The 20,028-nt window shown below is 36.6% G+C and overlaps 1 protein-coding gene and 1 long non-coding RNA gene across 5 annotated transcripts in view; one reads left to right on the forward strand and one right to left on the reverse strand.

Annotated features, from left to right (window-relative positions):
* Positions 1-20,028, forward strand: part of LHPP (phospholysine phosphohistidine inorganic pyrophosphate phosphatase) — a 136,764-nt gene that overhangs the window by 49,172 nt on the left and 67,564 nt on the right. Inside the window, exon 7 of one of the 4 annotated variants that reach the window (XR_015728335.1) lies at positions 6,469-6,564. The exons of 1 other annotated variant lie outside the window; for it this stretch is intronic. Coding sequence is in view for 2 of the 3 variants with exons in the window: in XM_087871589.1 (XP_087727715.1) it covers positions 6,469-6,487 (19 nt within the window). In the remaining variant the exon portion in view is untranslated. Of the gene's footprint in view, positions 1-1,281; positions 2,178-6,468; positions 6,566-20,028 lie in introns of those variants that run through there. 2 more of the 4 variants (XM_087871589.1, XM_087871591.1) reach the window with 2 other exon arrangements.
* Positions 8,018-16,806, reverse strand: LOC148113127 (uncharacterized). Its single transcript, XR_015728336.1, has 3 exons — positions 16,613-16,806; positions 14,974-15,242; positions 8,018-9,484 (listed from the first exon to the last, which is right to left on the reverse strand). It is a non-coding gene; the product is annotated as an uncharacterized LOC148113127 (long non-coding RNA).

Below are 20,028 nucleotides of genomic sequence, written 5' to 3' on the forward strand. Positions count from 1 at the left end.
AAGATTTAAAACAATAGCTAATATACAAATCTCACCATGTAAGTCCCTCAATTATTAAAAGTGGATGTAGCAGACAACATTTTTGCACACAGAGGATGCATAGTTTAGAAAGATTGTATTTACCTTCAAGATCTATGGGATGGATCACAGGGTTATCACCAGGAAGAGCCCTGGTGGCGCGGCAGACTAAAGCACTGTTATTAACATCAGCTGCCTGCAATTACTGCAAGTTCAAATCTCACCAGGCTCAAGGTTGACTCAGCCTTCCATCCTTTCTAAGGTAGGTAAAATGAGGACCCGGATTGTGGGGGCAATAAACTGACTTTGTATAAATATACAAAAGTATGAAGGCTATTGCTTAACACATTGTAAGCCGCCCTGAGTCTCCGGAGAAGGGCGGCATATAAATGAAATAAAAAAAAATAGTCTAGAGCAGAACTTTTCATTTTAAAAGACTTGAATCATTGCAAAACAATTGTTTATATGTTAAACACTGAACCTACCTATTTCAATGCTTTCATAAATGCATGCATGCACTTAGTAATTCAAATTGTTCAACTAAGAATAGGTGATTTGCTATGAAATATCATGAAGCAATTTTACAGAGTTTCCAAGAACAATAGATCTGAGGATTGTACATCTCTTTGTTAAAAGCGAGGTCCTGATGAGTTATTTTTGTATGTTGTTATTTTATTTCAACTTAACCTGAATGAGTGATCTTGTCACAAGACAAGTCAACAGAGCCTTCCATTTCTGTCAGAAGTATATTTCAGTTCGTTGGCTTCTATTTCCCTATAATTACTCACATGTTTTATTATGCTACAGTAGCTGCTTGCAATGACATAAATATAGAGCTTTATGTCAAATAATAACATTGATCTCTACAATACAGCATTGTCTTTACTGAGTGGCTATAATCCTCCAGGGCCTCAGAGAGGTCATTTTCTGCTTGACCAGATATTGATTGTTTATAATTTGCATAGATTTTGTCACCGAAATATTAAACATTGGATGGAGAAATTAGAATTGAATTTTAGAGGTCCTGCATAAAGATTTATCATCAAGCAATGTCTCTTCTGAAAGGGTGATATTATGTTAAATTGGTACATTTTGTGGCTTCTCTTATCTTCCAAATTTTAGGATTAAGCGGCACATAATATGGATGGTATACTTAATAAGCACTGCTTTGTGAAATGGAGCAACAATACAGGAAAGGAAACTTTCCAAAGAAAAGCAGTGATAAACAGTAACCTAACATGTTTCTTATTCCTCTTATTCCAGGAATACTTAAAAGAACTTCTCTTGTGAAATGGTGAAGATAAAATTACTATGTAAAACCTGATTTAAACCTTGCCAACATACACGACATAAGGATCTGATCTTCAGAACAAATCCTGCCTTAGAAAATTCAATTAGCATAAAGTGGTGTACAATTAATTCCATTCCAATATTATAAAACAAGATAAAACACGTTCGCTTTGCCATGAAATTCACTAATGGACTTGGATAAAATTGTCATATTTCTAACTGTAGCCTTATGTATTTTAAAAGCTAGCAATTATAATCCTGTAATTATTGCTATAATAAATCTACTGTTCCCTTTATTCATAACAGACAGGTAAGAGCTATAAGTAGTCCAACTCATTTGAAAGATTAGAAGTTGGTATCTCATACAGTAATAATTTTCTGAGGGCTACCTTGATATTATACTTGGCTGGAACATAATCTTGTGAACCTTTTCCCAGGCACTCTGTTCCCAATTATCATGATAGGAAGAGGAATTGGCTTTGAAATGGCAGACATTAGGCAAGAGGCGCTGCTAAATTAGGAGCCATGGTGGCACAGTGGTTAGAATGTGGTACTGCAGGCTGCTTCTGCTGACTGCTAGCTGCCTGCAATTTGGCAGTTCGAATCTCACCAGGCTGATTCAGCTTTCCATCCTTCCGAGGTCAGTAAAACGAGGACCCAGATTGTTGGGTGCAATATGGTGACTCCGTAAACCGATTAGAGAGGGCTGTAAAGCACTGTGAAGCAGTATATAAATCTAAGTGCTATTGCTAAATTAAGAATATATGCTCCTTTGTCGGTAAAAGAAATAACAAACCCTATTCTCTTCCTTGAACAAATGTAAATATATTGATAAGTTTCCATATAAAATATATTTGGCTAATTATGAACATATTTTCTTTATCTCAATATAACTTAATGTGTAAGTGTAATGATTGCTGCTAATGCCCACACGTGTTTTGGAGATAGTAGATAGACAGGACTCAAGAACTAATTGTGGTTTTTTGGAATTTAGCATTCAGAGAATAACTCTCATACTTACTTCCTTTGGAACTAATGCAAAGTGGCCAACTTTGAAATTATGAATGGATGAGTCTAGGACTCATTCTTTGGTTTTCCGGAGATACCAGTCGTTGCCTATGGAGACTACATATGGCTACTGCCACCTTTTCTGATCTCTGAAGCTTCTAGGAACCGTTCCCATTTTTTTTCTTTCGCAACAGATTGGCCATCAGCTGCCAATAGGGCTGAGGTACTTTTTCCTCATTGCTAATAGCAGCAAAGAAGCAGTAAACTGAAACAGGATTAGTAAAATGGAGAGGACTAATCCCACCTACTCTGTTCAAGACTGCTGTCTTCTTACATTAATACCAGTAAAGAAACAGTTAGGATCTTTAAGAGAGGAATGAGGAAATGAAATTGGGAAAAGTAGCTGCAGCCAGCCAGAAATACCATTTCCCTCGTGTATTTCTTCATGTACTATCCTGGTGGGAATCTTCCCTGTAGCTCAAAGTTTGTCAGGAGCAAATAGAAGAGGAACTAGCAGACTGAAACAGCATCTCATCCCAATTAAAGTAAGAACTTTTTGAAGGAGGCAAAAGTTGTATTCCACTTTATAGACTAATAGATATTTGCTTGAACTAAGGATTAAAGGACCTCCTTTAATACTTACTGAAGGACTGAATATTAAAGATATATTTACAGGGCAACATGACCTTGAAAATATATGCCATCCATCTGGTAAACTGACAAGATTCATTTTTCTCGCCATGTACATGTATACATGCAAACTAGACTGTATTGTTCTCTATATATTATATATGTGGGTATGTGCATAATTTTGTATTTATTCTGTCATGATTATGTAGTGTATATTGGAGATGGTGACCCTTTGAGAGCTAATTTCATTTTAATCAGAGGTGGATTTCAGCAGGTTCTAGAGAACCGGTAGCGGAGATTTTGAGTAGTTCGGAGAACCAGTAGTAAAAATTCTGACTGGCCCTGCCCCCATCTATTCTCTGCCTCTCAAGTCCCAGATGATCGGAAGGAAATGGGGATTTTGCAGTAACCTTCCCCTGGATTGGGGAGGGAATGGAGATTTTACAGTATCCTTCCCCTGGAGTGGGGTGGGAATGGAGATTTTACAGTATGCTTCCCTTGCCACGCCAACCAAACCATGTCCACCAAGCCAAGCCATGCCACGCCCACCAAGCCACACCCACAGAACCAGTAGTAAAAAAATTTGAAATCCATCACTGATTTTAATATATGCCGATTAGTGTACATTTAAAGTGACAATAAAGTTATTAAAGTTAAAGTTAAAAATCTCAGAAAGGCAAAGGGGCAACAGCCATTTGTTGGGGAAGTTATGTGCTGCAATAAAGCATTGCTATACTGTGATGTGTCTGGCCCTTGGAAAGCAAAGCACCTTGGAAAGATAAAGTTGCTCCCCTCCTTAGTGAACCTGCTGTGATTGGTTGCTTTTTTACTGTATTGATTGAAATTAACAAGTTCCACACATCAACACTTCTCTCATAAGTGCTGATGCAACCTCTCTATCTAGAGCTCTACGGAGATTATCAGTCATCCAGGTCATGGTTGTCCCAAAGGTGCTTTTTCAAAAGATGACTGGAGTTAGTTTTTCCTTGAAGATGTTTCACTTCACATCCAAGAAGCTTCTTCAGTTCTGACTGAATGGTGGAGGATGGAAGGATTTATATTCCTTGCAGTCATCACATAAACCTCAAAGTGGCCTCAATGTCTCTCAGAAAGAGTGCTAACAACCAGATTGACTGCAAGGAATATAAATCCTTCCATCCTCCGAGTCAAGGAAAAACAAGTCCAGTTGCCTTTTGAAAAATCACCTTTGAGATTCTCTATACAGTGTCCACCCTAAATGAACTTGTACAACATTAACCTGTTCATTGTGGGATAACAGTAAACAAGCTGTTTTTTTGTGGGGGGGACTTTACTTTTGAATCTCCTCTGGATGAAATATACAGTTGGGAGAAAGCTGAGAGAGCTGGTCTGTTGGTTTCAGGCTAGAAACTGAGTTCTAGTCCTGCCTTAGGCATGAAAGCCGGCTGGGTATATTTGGCCCAGTCACTCTCTCTCTCAGCTCAGCTCACCTCACAGGATTGTTGTTGTGGGAAAAATAGGAGGAAAGAGTATTAGGTGTATCGGTTGCCTTGAGTTATTTATAAAAATAATAATAAAGGCAGGATACATAATAAAAATGTTAGAAATGGTTTGATGTGAAGATGGGCAATTTATGTCAGTTTAAAGTACAGCCACTCAGGAGCCTGAGTGGCGTAGGAGGCTAATGCCTCCTACTAAGGCAGCATTTAACATCCAGCTGCCTGCAATTACTGCGAGTTCAATTCTCACCAGGCTCAAGGTCAACTCAGCCTTCCATCCTTTCTAAGGTGGGTAAAATGAGGACCCGGTTTGTGGGGGCAATAAGCTGACTTTGTATAAAATATACAAAAGTATGAAGGCTATTGCTTAACGCATTGTAAGCCGCCCTGAGTCTCCGGAGAAGGGCAGCATATAAAAATAAAAATTTTTTAAAAAAATCACCAAGAGTGGTGCACCCACTTCCAGACCAGACTTTTTTCCCCACATAATCAGTACATCCAGCAGTGTTTTCCTGGTGTATGGAAAGTAATTTTTTGCTTTAGAGAAACAGTTGGACACAAAGATGAAGCAGCATTGTGGACTATTGCTATATAGTGTATGCTTTAAACTTCATGCATATTTGGCACTATTTTAGTTTTTATTGATGAACTTTTGATAAGACTCACAATTTCAAGGATTCCTTCAGAATACGTTTAACACTGCTGCTGTGAAAGAGTAGGTTAGATTATTCCTGCTACATAGGTAGCAGGTTGAATATTCTGAAATATTTTAAAACACTCTGAAGTCAGCCAGAGTTAAATACTGGAGCTTAGTGAATTACTGTCCCCTAGTACTGCAGATGCCACATGAATCTTGCTTTTACAACAGAAGGAAAAGGGGGTTTAGGTATTATTTATTGCTCACTAACTTTTGTTAGGGTACCATTTCATGAGTAATTGTGTGAACAGTATGGGTGCAAACCTTTGTGGATGAAATAAATCTTCTTTTCAATACCAGCAGCACAAAGCAGCTCAGCCATAGGTCAACTGTGCTGTTGTAAGTTCACCATTTCCCGGAGCATTTACATTTACAGAACTGACAGAAATAATAAACTTTCCACCATTATAGATGTAGCAGGCCATTCTGAATATAATTTGATACTTTTCCAAGTCTCTTCCTCCTCCTCTTCCTCCTCCTCCTCCTCCCTTTCTGAATCATTCAATCCATGAATGATTCAGAATTTTTGACAGCATTAGATAGACTTCTCCTATCAGTCTCACAGGCTTCTATTTTGTCATAGTATTGTTTTCAAAATAAATACTTTTACATGTATGTTTTTATTTCCCATTTTTACTTTCTTAGTATGCATTCTCTTTCTCTTGTACAACCATTTCAGATATATGAGTTTCTTTTGGAAAGCACTTCTTTCTGTTTGTTTTTGCTTTATTTTCTTTCTCTGGTTAATGGCACTGGATCGCAAGAATAGCCAATTTGCTGGTTTATACATTAACAAACGGTTTACAGATAGTCCTCATCTTACAATTGGTCATTTAATGACCATTTCGAGTTATGATAGCCTCAGAAAGGGTGACTTATGGCAGTGGTGGTATTCAAAATAGTTTACTACCGGTTCTGTGGGTGTCGCTTGGTGGGCTTGGCTTGGCATGGTGGGTGTGGCTTGGTGGGTGTGGCAGGGGAAGGATACTGTAAAATCTCCATTCCCTCCCCATTCCAGGGGAAGGTTACTACATTTCTTCCTGATCAGCTGGGACTCGGGAGGCAGAGAATAGATGGGGGCGGGACCAGTCAGAGGTGGTATTTACTAGTTCTCTGAACTACTTAAAATTTCCTCTACCGGTTCTCCAGAACTGGTCAGAACCTGCTGAATACCACCTCTGCTTTATGGACTATAAAGCATTCCAGCTGTTGTAAAATATCACACACACACACACACACACACACAGAGTCATATGACTATACTTTGGACACTTGATACCTGACTCACATTTACAACTGGCGGCACCATCTCACGTATCATCACAATTTGTGATGTTTTTTTTCCAGCAAAAAAAACATTCATTGAGGAGGATGGATTCGGACTCTCAACCAGATGATTTGCTTAATGACCATGTGATTCAAACTTACAACTATATGATTCAGGTAACAACAGTCTTAAAAATGGATGTAGAATTGACTGCAGTCATAAGAGTGCCTCTACGTATAACCTAAATTCCGGTTCCAGTTGCAGATGAGGAATATCTGTATGTTATACAGGTGGTCCCGGACTTATGGCATGAATGGAGCCATGTCGGAAGTCGCGGACTATGTTAAATGAAGCACCTAACTCCCTGTCCCTGCTTTTCCCAATGCATTTGTTAAACAAATGTACAGGTGGTTAGGTAGAGCATGGATGACTTGGGGGTGGGAGAAACCGAGGAAGGCCTAGTGTAGAAAAAACATCACCAACATGATATAATGTTTACTTAACGTTAAGTAATTAAAGTTTTTCTAAGTTAAAAAAAAAGAAACGGTAGTATATTTTTAGAAATTGAGTGCAAATGAGCATTAAATCACTAGCAGCAGATTGAGTGTTCTCCAGAAAATGTCCCTATGGAAAATCATGCCTAGCAACAATTTGCAGCTGTGTATAAATTATATCCTGTACTTAAAAATTGTATTTGCATACTTGACATTTCTGCTAAACTTATAACGCAAGCCTTTTTGTCTATAAAAAAACCAAGCCTGATAAACAAGCCCCTTGGATATGGGATTATGGCATTAGAATTTTTTCAGTGCAGAACCAAAAAACCCTCACTCCCCCCCCAGATCATTTCTTTGATTCTTTCTCTCACAGAGAAAATGATAAATTGGATTATAACATGGATTTGTTTAATTAAGGTTAAATATATATGCTACTATCTCTAGTAGCTCTTAATAAACTTTTGCAGATTAATACTAAATGATAGGTTTCTGCAGTTTGATGATTGATAAGAGTTGAAATATGGGAAGTGATTTTATAAAGGTATTGTGTTACTGAAGCTTATACCTGCCTGAAGAGAGGGAAGTAATATTTTTATATCTTTTTTCTTAATTGTTAATTTTCTTTTTTCTATTTCTTTGCTCTTCTCTGTTTATTTTCTTATTAATATTTTCCTTAGTTTGTATTAAGTCTTTTATTTTTATATTTCTAAACTTTAATAAAATAAATATGTTCCCTGGGTTGAGAAACTAAGTAGGTTTTCAGAGAAAACCTGAACTGTAATCATCTAGACCAGCAAACTACACCCCTTTCTATCAAAGCCCTGACAGTGTTAATTAGTTTGATGGTAAAATGTTTGTAAGAAGACAAGCAAGCTCATCAAACACCAAGATCCCAATATTTCAACTCTGAGTCACACATATTTGCCACTAGTAGTAAAAAAAGAGGAAAAAAAGTCCTGGCAATGAGCAACCACTAACATACTACTGCCAAAGTAAACTGCATTGCCATTCTGATTCTGAGATTCTAACATGTCCATATCCCCAACAGAACCTTTGTTTGAAAAACCAACAGCATCCTTCATTGTAATTTGTAGTGACACAGGATATATTTTACAGTAATTATCCTGTTGAATATTGTCCCTGAATGTTTTATAATTGCTGAACAAGTTTTAACAGAGAAAACATCTTTATGTTGGAAAATTTCATGGTTATATATCCATATGCCCATTAGGTGGCATTATATACAAAGTGAGATTTATCAAGAATCAGGGACTTTCCTGTGAAGTAGACAGCATAGCATCTCATGAATTTGCTTTTCATAGTAGCATTATTGAGACAGAAATTGGTACCAAGAAATAAGAGGCACGCACTTTTCTGCTGCAGCAAATGCTGTTTAAGCTTATAACCGGGTGACAGAATAAACCTGTTGGCATTTTTTTCCTGCCTAGAATAATGTAACCCTAGTCTCTTCACCACAGTTTTGTTAGCATAATTTCCCATCAGGAGTAGATAAAAGAGCAGTTTCCACTATCCGCAGAGTACCTATAAGAGATTCTCCATTTTATTACTGGATTTGTTAGATGGAAGCTTTCTTCCAGTGCAAAGATAAAGAATGGGTTGTGAGTTACCATTCACGGAACTTCTCAGAATTTCGCTTCATTATTATTACTGAATATCCCATGTACGTAACAACCAGTACAGAACACTGCAGCACTCAAAAGCTCTAGAGAAGCTCATAATAACACACTACAATAGCTATGAACATGTCTTAGAGCACCCCTCTCTAATTTGTTTGAAGCCCAAGTACATCTGAAGAAAGGAATAATATGAAATCAATTACTGAAATAAAGAGAAAAGTATAATGGCCTTAAGGTATCTTCCTTAATGTTCAGGTCTAAATGGTTTGGTGCTCCCTGGATCCCTGCTGCACAGAATGCCTGGAAACCAGTTCATGGCGTCATGCTGTAGGTGATGACCCCGAGGTCAAGGGTTAAACTGTAGATATTTCAGTAATAACAACAAGCAAATTTAACTTCACAAGCTGACTGAAAACAGTATTCATCCTGGGACAAGCTTTTCTGAAATGGCATCCTTTCCCTTTCCTTTCAAGGAGTTGTTTTTCTTCACAGCTGGATGCAGTGGATTTTAGCCTTAAAGCAGCAGGTCTCCATCCTGCCTCCCTAACCCTGAAAGGGCAGAAGCCTGAACAAACCTAACATGTTTTAAAAAAGAAAGAAATCTAGAGTTAGTCAGTACAGCCATTATTTTGGAAGGAGAAGTAGCTGTTTGCTACAGTGTGTAGATCAGGGGTTGGCACCTTAAACACTCAAAGAGCCACAAAGGTCCTAACCAGAAGCCCCCGTTCAATTCTGGAGCCAACCAGAAGTCTAGTTCCCCCATCATAAAGTCTCCTCCTAGTGCGGCATCCTTTTTCCTCTACCTGTCCTAACAGAAAGCCCTATCAAATGTGAAGCTGACCAGCAACAGGGAGCTGTAGCAGAGGGATGAAAGAGCCACATACGGCTCCAGAGCCGCAGGTTGCTGACCCCTGGTGTAGATCTTCCAGTGGTTTGTTTATGTTCTTCTCGGTTAGGCTGACCTAAAGGAAAATAGGAAATAGGTAATAATATCACCTTCCCAGAGTATAAGAAGGAAAAAGCGAAGCATGAAAGGGAATTGGGAGACAGTAGCCCAAGTCTACTACAGCTTGTCCTGGCCTTACGACCACAATTGAACTTAAAATTTATGTTGATAAAATGAGACATTTTTAAAATGAGTTTACAACCTTTCCTGTCATAGTTGTTAAGTGAATCGTTGCAGTTGTTAAATTATTAACATGGTTGTTAAGTGAAGCTGACTTCCCCATTGACTTTGCTTGTCAGAAGGTTGCAAAAGCTGATCACATGACCCCTGAACACGACAACTGTCATAAATATGGACCAGTTGCCAAGCATCTGAATTTTGATCATGTGGCCGTGGAAATGTGGCAGTGGTACTAAGTGTGAAAAATGGTCATAAGTCACTTTTTTCAGAGCTGTTGTAACTTTGAATGGTCACTAAATGAACTGTTGTAAGTCAAGGATAATAAGAGCTCAATAAGAGCCTGTAGTACAGTGGACTAAAGCACACTGTTATTAACAACTGCTGCTTGCAATTACTGCAAGTTCAAATCTCACCAGGCTCAAGATTGACTCAGCCTTCCATCCTTTCAAAGTTAGGTGAAATGAGGACCCATATTGTGGGGGCAATAAGTGACTTTGTATAAATATACAAAAATATGAAGGCTATTGCTTAACGCATTGTAAGCCGCCCTGAGTCTCCAGAGAAGGGCGGCATATAAATTAAAGCAAAAAAAAAAAAAAAAGGACTGCCTGTATTCATTTCTGTTGGGGTTGGTACAAGTGACAAGTGGGACAAGTGACAAGTCAGCAGTTTTCCAGTACGTGAGAGGCTGTCACAGAGAACAGGAGGTTGACCTATTGTTGAAAACACCTGAGGGCAGGACAACCAGATGGAAGCTTATCAAGAGAAATCCAACCTAGAATTAAGGAGAAATTTCCTGTCAGGGGGAACGATTAACTCCAGAAGTTATGGATGCTCTTATCATTATAGGATTTTAAGAAAACATTGGAAACCCCTTTTGTCCAGAATGGGAATAGGGTCTCCTGCTTGAGCAAGGGGTTAAACTAGAAGACCTCCAAGGTATCTATCGCTCTTATTCTGTATTCTGTTCTGTATTATAATAGGAATTAACCAATTATTATAGAGAATATGACATCTGTCTATATATCAGAGGGATCTGGCTTGAGCAATCCTTCGTGGATCATTACCAGATTGGAGGTTCCTATAGAGCTGTGACAGAATACTTGGTTGTTTCTGTCCAAGGATTTGGGGGATTTCTATTTGGTAACAGAATTACCAGCTATTTTCTGAACAAACCCTAAGAAAGAACATAGCAAGTGTATTATTTGGGGAAGTGTACTATAAAATCCCAAACAATGAAATGTGAGGGTGAGATTCAGGTCCTTTAAAAATATCTTTATATTACTGTTGCTGAGTGGATAATTAAAATTATGTTTTGCATTTTCAAATAGCATGATATGTAAAACATTTATTATTACACTTATTAAAATCTCAGGCAGGGTTTTAGAAGTTTGTACATATTGTTAAGGTAACAAATAATAGCTGTGAATAAGATAAATTCTAATAATAGTACAATATTTTATGTTATATTCTGGGTTCTGTAGGAATATCTCCAAAATAGATTTGTATAGAATTACAATTTAAAAGATACTAAATGTATAATATGTCACAAACAAAAATAGTAATTTATCTACTGAGAGTGGTAATATTTTCAATAGACATACTAGTTGTGATGGTGTGATTTAGCCTTGTGAAAAAAAGGCTTTGTGTTAAATAATTATGTATCTAATTTAAAAGATGTGGAAAACAGAAAGCAGTGAAAAATGCAGTACTAAAGAATCAGGTTTGGGAGGAGGGGATTAAAAAGTAACATGTGTAATGTGTTTGTTTAAAAGCATAGATTGGAAAACAGGATTAAGTAATAAGTATGTCAAGATGACAAAAGACAAACCCAGGGAACAGTCATATGGAACATTTTGCTTGTGTTTGTTCTTAGGACAAAAAAAAAGGAGGTCAGGATCTTAGAATACCCTTGAGGTTCCTGAAACACATGGGAAATTTTCATCTCAGTCTCCGTACAAGAAAGCATGGAAGCAATTTCCAAGTTTCTAGATCCTGTTTTTGTCAATCTGTTTCTTGCTGATGGGGAGCACAGGTTTGAAAATATGTAGAAACTGTGAAATTCGTATTGTTTGTCTTGAGAATTTCTTCGCTGGGAGGCCTAAACGTATCTCTAGATTAAAGGTATGGAAGAGACTAGACACAATTGGAAGCAATTGACTGACTTAATGCTGCAATCCATAACAACCTGGGAGGGGGGGGAGGATTATGTAAGAGAAAGATGGAATTATAGTTGTAAAAACGTGAGAGGCTTTGGAATCAATCCTGTCTGTAAATACAATCCAGTAGGATATGCGGTGTTTCAAATATAATTTAGAAAAGATATTCCACAGCATGACTAAAGTACCATATTTTCTGGCATATAAGACGACTTTTTAACATATGAAAATCTTCTCAAAAGTTGGGGGTCGTCTTATACGCTGAGTGTTGTTCTCCTGTAACCAGGCAGACCAGCCCGAAAGGCTCTGACGAGCCTTAAATGGCTCTGACAAGCCAAGCTCTGACCATCCCAGCTGAGTTGCCTGCTAATCAGGCAACTCAGCTTGGATCGTCAGAGCCATTTAAAAATCATTTTTTAAAAAAAGCCATTTATAATCCCCCCCTCCAGGTTGCTTACCTTAGCTGCTAGTTGCAACGTTTGCCTTGCTTCGCTTGCCTGCAATCCATTGCATCAGCAAGCAACTGAATCTCCCTGCCTGCAAAGAAGCAGGCAGGGAGTTGTGGACTTCAACTCCCAGAATTCCTCAGCCAGTAAAGCAAAGCTGGCTGAGGAATTCTGGGAGTTGAACTCTACAAGTCTTAAAGTTGCCAAGGTTAAAGACCCCTGTTCCATTGGGTAAGTAAAGCTCCCTTTGGGAGCTTTAAAAAAATAGTTAATTGGAGTTTTTTTTAGTTGTTCTTTTTTTAGACCTAGCCATTTAAAGTTTAGGAAGTTTTAAATTTAGCTGCTTTCATATAAAAATAAAAATAAATTAAAATAAAATAATATTTGTGCAGCTTTCTGAGATTTAGTGTGTTTCTGCAGTGTTTCACTCTAACTACACAAACACAAAATCTCACAAAGCTGTATGTGGAATTTTGTGTGTGTAAAGTGTGAAAGTTGGCTTTTTGGGCTTTTTGTGGCTGTGTGAGGTTCCTGCTTGTTGCAGGGGCCATTTTAGGGCTAGCACAGCTGCTTTTACATTGTGGGTAAGCCAGTTGTGTTGTGTTGTGTGTGTGTGTAAAGTGCCAGGGACTTGGCCGGCACTTGCTCTCTCTCTATTGTTTGTTATCTTCCTCCTATCATCATCAGTTCCAGTTTGATTGACAACTTAGAAAACAAACAGTATGGCAGCTCCCATGGGTTTATTGTTTTATCCTTCCTTTCAGCTTTAAAGTGAATTAGGAAAAGTTTAATCCAATTGCACTGTTTTATGTTTACATGTTTGATGACAAACAGCCTTATGTTTATAAGTGACAGTTTTCCTGCTAAGTACCTGCATGTCATAAGCATTTGAATTAAAATTACCATATTGAAATCAAATCTGATGTTTTTTAATTTTTATTTGGTGTGCATTGGAAGAGGGGTAGTCTTATACGGCGAGTATAGCCCAAACCCTATATTTTAACAGGAAAAGTCGGGGGTCGTCTTATATGCCCAGTCGTCTTATACGCCGGAAAATACGGTATATATCCGCAACTCTTTAAAGCAACTGCATCTTTTCCCAAGATTATATAGCTGTCCTTCGAAACAGACATATGATTGTACAAAAAATGTGGCTGGTCTAAATAATTGCAGAGAGATGCTGCAAAATGCTTATCCTAAATCCAAAATATTGCACAGCCATGCAATCAAAGTTTTTCATGGAAGTAAGCCCCATTATATTTAAGGGCTTTCTTCTGTTGAAAGTAGGTTTAGGATTTCAGACTTCATGTCCATATACTGTTGATCATTAAATCATCAAGTTCCTTAACATCTTTGATATAGACTAAAAAAATATTGCTAATACTAGTAAGGCCCAACTATCATGTAGAACAGAACATTGAGTTTGTTCTGTCATAAAGAGCTAGTAGGAAAATAACTGAAATTAAGTCAGTAATTGTGAGTTTAGTCTTTGAAACATAGCAGAATAAATTATTAGGAGAAAAAAGATTTATTTGATCGTGATTTTAGAGATGTATGTCAGGTCCTTCACTGCAGCTCTTTATGTGATAAAGACTCCCTGGTGTACTATTACTTACATACACTTCCACATATAATGTTTATAGGTTTAGTTTAGTTATCTATTTGGCTGTACTATTTGAGTTATGTGCTTCCTGTTTTACTGTTATTGCTGTTTCTTGCTAATCTTGGATATTTTATGGTTTAGCACAGTGTTTTTCAACTTGGCCATTTTAAGACCGTGGACTTCAACTCCCAGAATTCTATAAGCCAATATGCTGGCTGGGAAATTCTGGGAGTTCACCCATCTTAAAATGGCCAAAATTGAAAAACACTGGTTTAGAATTTTTCTGTATATTGGAATCAAGCTACAGTGCATGTTTGAAGCTGAGCTAGCTCTTGCAGTTTTACATTGAAATAGGGCTTAGAAATTTTTAAAATAAATTAAAATATGGCTACAAAAGCATATTTATTTGGGAATAAATCTTGCTGAATTTGGTGGGACTTATCTCTGAATAAACAAGCATAAACCAAGCTGTAGTACTCCTAAGAGCAAATTCCACTGAAGTAAGTCAGATACTCAAATCAAGATGCATTATTCAACATTCCATGCAACGGTATTTGTTCAGAAGTGAAACTAGGAAGATGTAAACTCTAAAGGCAGGCCTACTTTTATTTATTTTTTCCTTAAAGGAACACTGTCAGTATTTTATAACATATTACTTACATAATGGGCTTTCGTCTATACCTGATTTTTCACCCGGAGCTAATTGCTTCTTTACCTATGTAGCCATCTACATACTTTTGTTATGTGTTTGACAATGTAAAGGTACTTTTGTGCATAAGGAATCCAATACTACCTGTTTTCCCTTCAGTACTCAACCTCATCAAAAAGTTCAATTTATTTAAACACATAGAATGTGCTTACTTTAAAAAGAATTTCACTCTTCATAATATAATTGCTATATATTTAAGTATCTGGAAGATTTTTAAAAATCTTTTAAATTGACTTGCAATTGTAAGCTTCGACCAAGAGTACACTAGCTCTGTAGTTTATCTGAAGTTTTATGGACTTAACAAACTTCAGGTTGCTGTTACATATGGTTATTATACTATGTACAAAACAAAACTAACCTTAGCATGATTAAAATTGTTAGATGCATTGGAAACATATGGGCAAGTACCTGAGTACCTTGGCTTTCTGGCTTCTCAAAACTTGTGAACAATTTCAAGACCATTCCAGTTCCTTTTCATGTTTTTATTTTCCATAACTTAACTGGATTGTATTTTTCATATAGAAGATACAAGTCATAGCTGCTGTAAAAAGGGATCAGCTTTCTCAGCCAGAAATAGTCTCTAAGTCCCAGTAGTTCCTTAATCAGCCTTTGCTAAAAATTCTAAAAACTGAACCGTACACATTTGGAGAATTCCGTAAGGAAGGCTGAATGTGTGCCTATAAAAGAAAGCATATGAGGAAAGTGTATTAGACTTCTATTGATTCTTTTTCAGATATTTCAGATATAAAACCATCCTTTGATAGAATAAAATCTAACATATCAATCCAAAACAAATCTAAAATGTGTTTTAGGTTGATACATTGATACATTAACTGTTGATATATTGGTATGTTATCTGTTCTTTATTGGTAAAAAAAGTTATGTTACTTTTTAGTAAAAACTTCCAGAATAATTTATTACTATGTTGCATATTTTTGTAGTGCCTGAGGATTTTTCCCACATGTCTTCTTTTAGGACAAAAACGTCTTGTCTCACAGTCACAAGGAGTCCCACTATAATAAATGTTCTTGAGTAAAACAGGCTAAGTCTGGTACTTCATGGATTTAAGAATGAATTAATAAATAAATAAATAAATAAATAATCTTTCTTGGACTAAGCAATTCACCATTTATAGTAATGTAGCAGGCCCTTATAGTTCGATTTTCTTAGAGCAACTGCCATCTGGGAGATTTAAAAATTCTTTTAAATTGACTTGCAATTGTAAGCTTAGTCCCAGAGCAAAAGTAATTCATATGCTAAAAAGGACTCCATTCTTTTCCTGAAGCTTTATGGACTTACACACACTTTAAGTTGCCTTGTCACATATTTCTATGGTAATTATCCTGCACATAAAACAGATTTGTACATATGCCTACAGGCTTCACCAGTGTAACTGGTATGAAAGTCATCTTGTCATACTGATTCTCATACGAGCATGTTGCCATCAGCCATATTCGTTATGAAATGTTCGGGAATAAGTCTACCCAACAATATATTGAATAGGGAAATGAAATATGGTAGATACACACTAACTACATTTGGTTAATATTTTTGTTTCCCTGTACAAAGAATTGGGGAACTAGCATTAGGATTAGGGTTAAGTAACATGCAAATAGTTTATAACAAAAGTTATTTATAGAACAGAAATGGTCAAAATGTTATAAATCTTACATAGAGATACAAAGGTTAATGTTACATCTGCTCTATTTCCTTGAGAAAGCTCAATAGTGTAGAAAAATATTTTTGGAGGATTATATTTTAATCACCCTTTCATCATGTTTTTAGGGATAGAAAAAGTAAGTTAGCTGTTTAGTTACCTGTAAAATGAAAATGTGAAAACTGAAGATGTAATGGCATGCATATTCACTAGGAGAATAAAGTATGCATGTAGATTAATTACTATCTTAAAGTAATGTTTTTCTCCGGTTAACTATAATTCAATAATTAGAATAATCAAGAATTAACTATAATTCATCAGGTTAATTTGTATGATACATCCTAACGAACATGTAGGTTTCAATGAAATATATAACTTGAAATGACTTACCCATTAAAGCCCATCTCTTAAATTTTTGTGATTCATACTTTTGATACGCTGTCGGATATAATCTTCCTGCAAGATGGTTTTCTGTTATATTTTCAGAACCTTATCAGATTGCAATGCTGCAGAATAGAAATTAGATAATGTGGGTGATTGAAAGTCTTCAGTGCCAGAAAGCAAACACGGGCTGCAACTTAATGAAAAGCATGACGTTGCTGCACTAGAGCAAATCTATGCGTGAGAAGCTCATTAAAAATGTACGAGCTGTAAGGGATGAAGTCATGGAATTTGTTTGCCTTTGGCTATAGTTCTCCAAGACTAGATGTCGGCTTCACTTCTTCCAGGTAGGCAATTTTCTGGAGTAGAGCACAAGTTAATTAAGAACGGCAACTTCCTTCACTGAGAGAAACCAGTGCCAGTGTAAATATAAGAATTTAATGAGTGCCAGCCTATATAGGAAGATTTATGAAAATCCCTCTTTAACTTGCAGGTCTTTTTATAATCCATCAAAACTCTGATGCTTCGAATAAAAATTTGCTAATGCAAATTTGTTTCTTCCTTAGTAGCTCCAGACGTTATAGAGATAAGTATTAAATGCCTAAATCATTAGGAAAATAGTTTCATTTTCTTTTCTGCTGAATAGAAGTTCTTCAGATAGGCTTAAAATTATTCAAGTTTGTCAGTTTTCAGATTCTGATAGATTAGCTTTCTAATGCTTAAGTGGAAAAGATATCAGTTTTAATATTTGACCAGTTCCTGTATTGGATCATAGATCACATTCATCTAAAAATAGAAGTAGAAGAATTATATTAATGTTATTGTGGAATTGCCCTTATTTTAATAAATGCAGTTAAGCTGTTTATGTATTCATGTAGCCATTGTAATTCTATGTATGGCATTTCATGTCTCAGACAACCGACTTACAATGTTCTATGTAAATTCTCAGTTATAGTCCTTTAGCCTCAAACTCCAAAGCAATTATCAAACGTCAGGTCTCAAGAGTATTTTTTTCTTTAAATAGAGAAATGGGCTCCATCAGGGGTCCTCAACCCCAGGGCTGCAGCCCACTATCGGCTGCGACCCAGTCGAAACTAGGCCACAGAAACGGCAGGCGAGCGTGCACACAGCTTCACTTGCATGAGCTATGGGCATGTGTGAATTTGGTTATTACTTTTGGTCTCTGTGGTTATAGGCAGCTGCCTTGAGCCACAATTAGTTGAATGGGCTACTGTTTCCATTTCCCAAATATTCTATTCCCCTCCTCCATGCTGCAGTTTACAATTGAGATAATAGAAAGCTTGTGTTGGGGATGACCATGTCATTAATCTTAGAAAATCCTGTAATTAACCATTTCATTTCTACTCTCTTCGTATTTTTTTTAACCTATTGCCATGACCTAGTGCAATGATACAGCAAATGAAGAAAACAAGAGCAAAATCATTTGCAGAACAAAACTAAAGAGCACAGTCTATAGGATATGCTGAATTATAGGTCATTGGTTTTCTCTGTGTCATCTGTTTGTATTTGTGAAGCAGTCTCTCTCCCGCTGCACCCCCCAGTAGTTGCTTGAAATCTGTAAATGCTTTGCTACTGTACAAATGATCCAGTCGTTTCCCTTGCCTTCCATAATGTTAGGAGAAATTGGGTTCTTTCTTCTGAATGTAGAATAACGAGAATTAGCTTGCCTACAAGTGTGAACTATATAAAGACTTACCCATTCACTCCTCTTGCTGCTTGGTTAATGCTTGTTAATCCTGTCTTCTCTTTATTTTCCTCTTCCTCCTCTAATTATTTTCTACAACTCAATGCAACATACATGTTCTTGCTTCCTGTTTTTCCACCATAACAATCTTGTGAGGTAAATTGGATTGAGAGAGAGAGTGATTGGCCCAAAACCACCTAGAGATTCCATGCTTGATTCCTAGGACTGGAGCATTCTTCTTCTGATCAGGATTTTTGTGTTTAGAATATATTTAACAATAAAATACATAATTTCTTTCCAACTGCTACCAAAGCATGGGTAGTATTTGTGGTTATAACTGAGAATGGATGGTTTAATCTCCTTTTGCATATCTTTCAATAACTTTTTTTAATACAAAAATTCTACTTCCCATTAAAGCATGACAACTAAGTCAGTACTTAGTTAAAGTGTGGAAAATTCCAATCCACAATCCCTACCCTAGATATTGTATAAATACTTTGGAAAACCTGATCACAGAAGACCTTACCATCATGTTAAAACAGTTTAGTGAGCTTGGGTTGCAAATATTAACAACATGGTGGGCAGGAAGTTAATGAGGCAATTATAATCTATACTTCAATTAATATAATTATACTTATGAATCTAATGCAATCCAAAGATCACTCAGCATTAGTAAACTAAGTCAGTCCCAATTAACATTAAAACAACATTTTAATTGCCTCCATGTTCTTTCATCTGGTCCCCATAGAGGATGGCAAAAAGAAGTGAAGTTATGCTATTTATTTGCTTTGGTTTATAACTAGATAAACCAGTTTCTGAATCATAGTTTCACATTTGGATCAGCTGAATCAAACATATTCAAATACAGATTTTGTGACACGACACTCTAAACTCAGTTTATGAATGCAGTTACTTTGTTTAACAATTGTACTGGCTTCAAAAAGAAAATACACAATGATAATGGGTTAATAAAAATATTACATCGTATTTAAGTCAACTATCTGATTCATATGTAGCATTTAAATGTATTTAAAATTTCGTGCTTGTACCCTGCACATACTTTCATACAAACTCTACCTTAGGAAAACAAGCTTGAATTTAAGATTGACTTGTTTTCTTAAACCAACTTTCCCCAGTCTGATAGATATTTCTGAGTGAAGCTTTGTAGCTGATCCACATTGATCATATTATCTTATGGTGTTACTTTCCAGTTTTGCTATTTGTAGTATTGGGCCTGAATAAAGCTTTGGAATGGACTATTTCCCCATTCATGGGATACTAGCCTTATCACTCTTCTTGCATTCTGAACTCCTGGAGATCTAGTGTGGTGTTTGCCAACCTTGGAAACTTTAAGATGTGTGGATTGACTGGGGAATTTTGGAAGTTGAAGTTCACATATCTTAGTTTCCTGGATTGAGAAACATTGGTGTAGTAGATTTCACAAACAATGATATCAGGAACCTGATCTTAATCCTACTAGTCAGTGTCTAATCGGTTTCACAATCCCTGTTTAAAAACAAAAACACCAGACTTGATTGTCCCGGCATGTACAAGTGGCCTGCTCTGAACCTTTGCTTTGTCCACCTCACATCTTCTTTAATTCAAGTCATCCATTATTTTCTGTCCGCATACATGTATACACAAAGACATGTATACTTTATTGCAATCTACAACGTGCCATTATTTCAGTGTTTTTTAAATGGAAATTTTATTCAGAAGG

Source organism: Pantherophis guttatus, chromosome 6, assembly GCF_059756535.1.
Source record: "Pantherophis guttatus breed Tessera chromosome 6, ASM5975653v1, whole genome shotgun sequence".
Lineage (NCBI taxonomy): Eukaryota > Metazoa > Chordata > Lepidosauria > Squamata > Colubridae > Pantherophis > Pantherophis guttatus.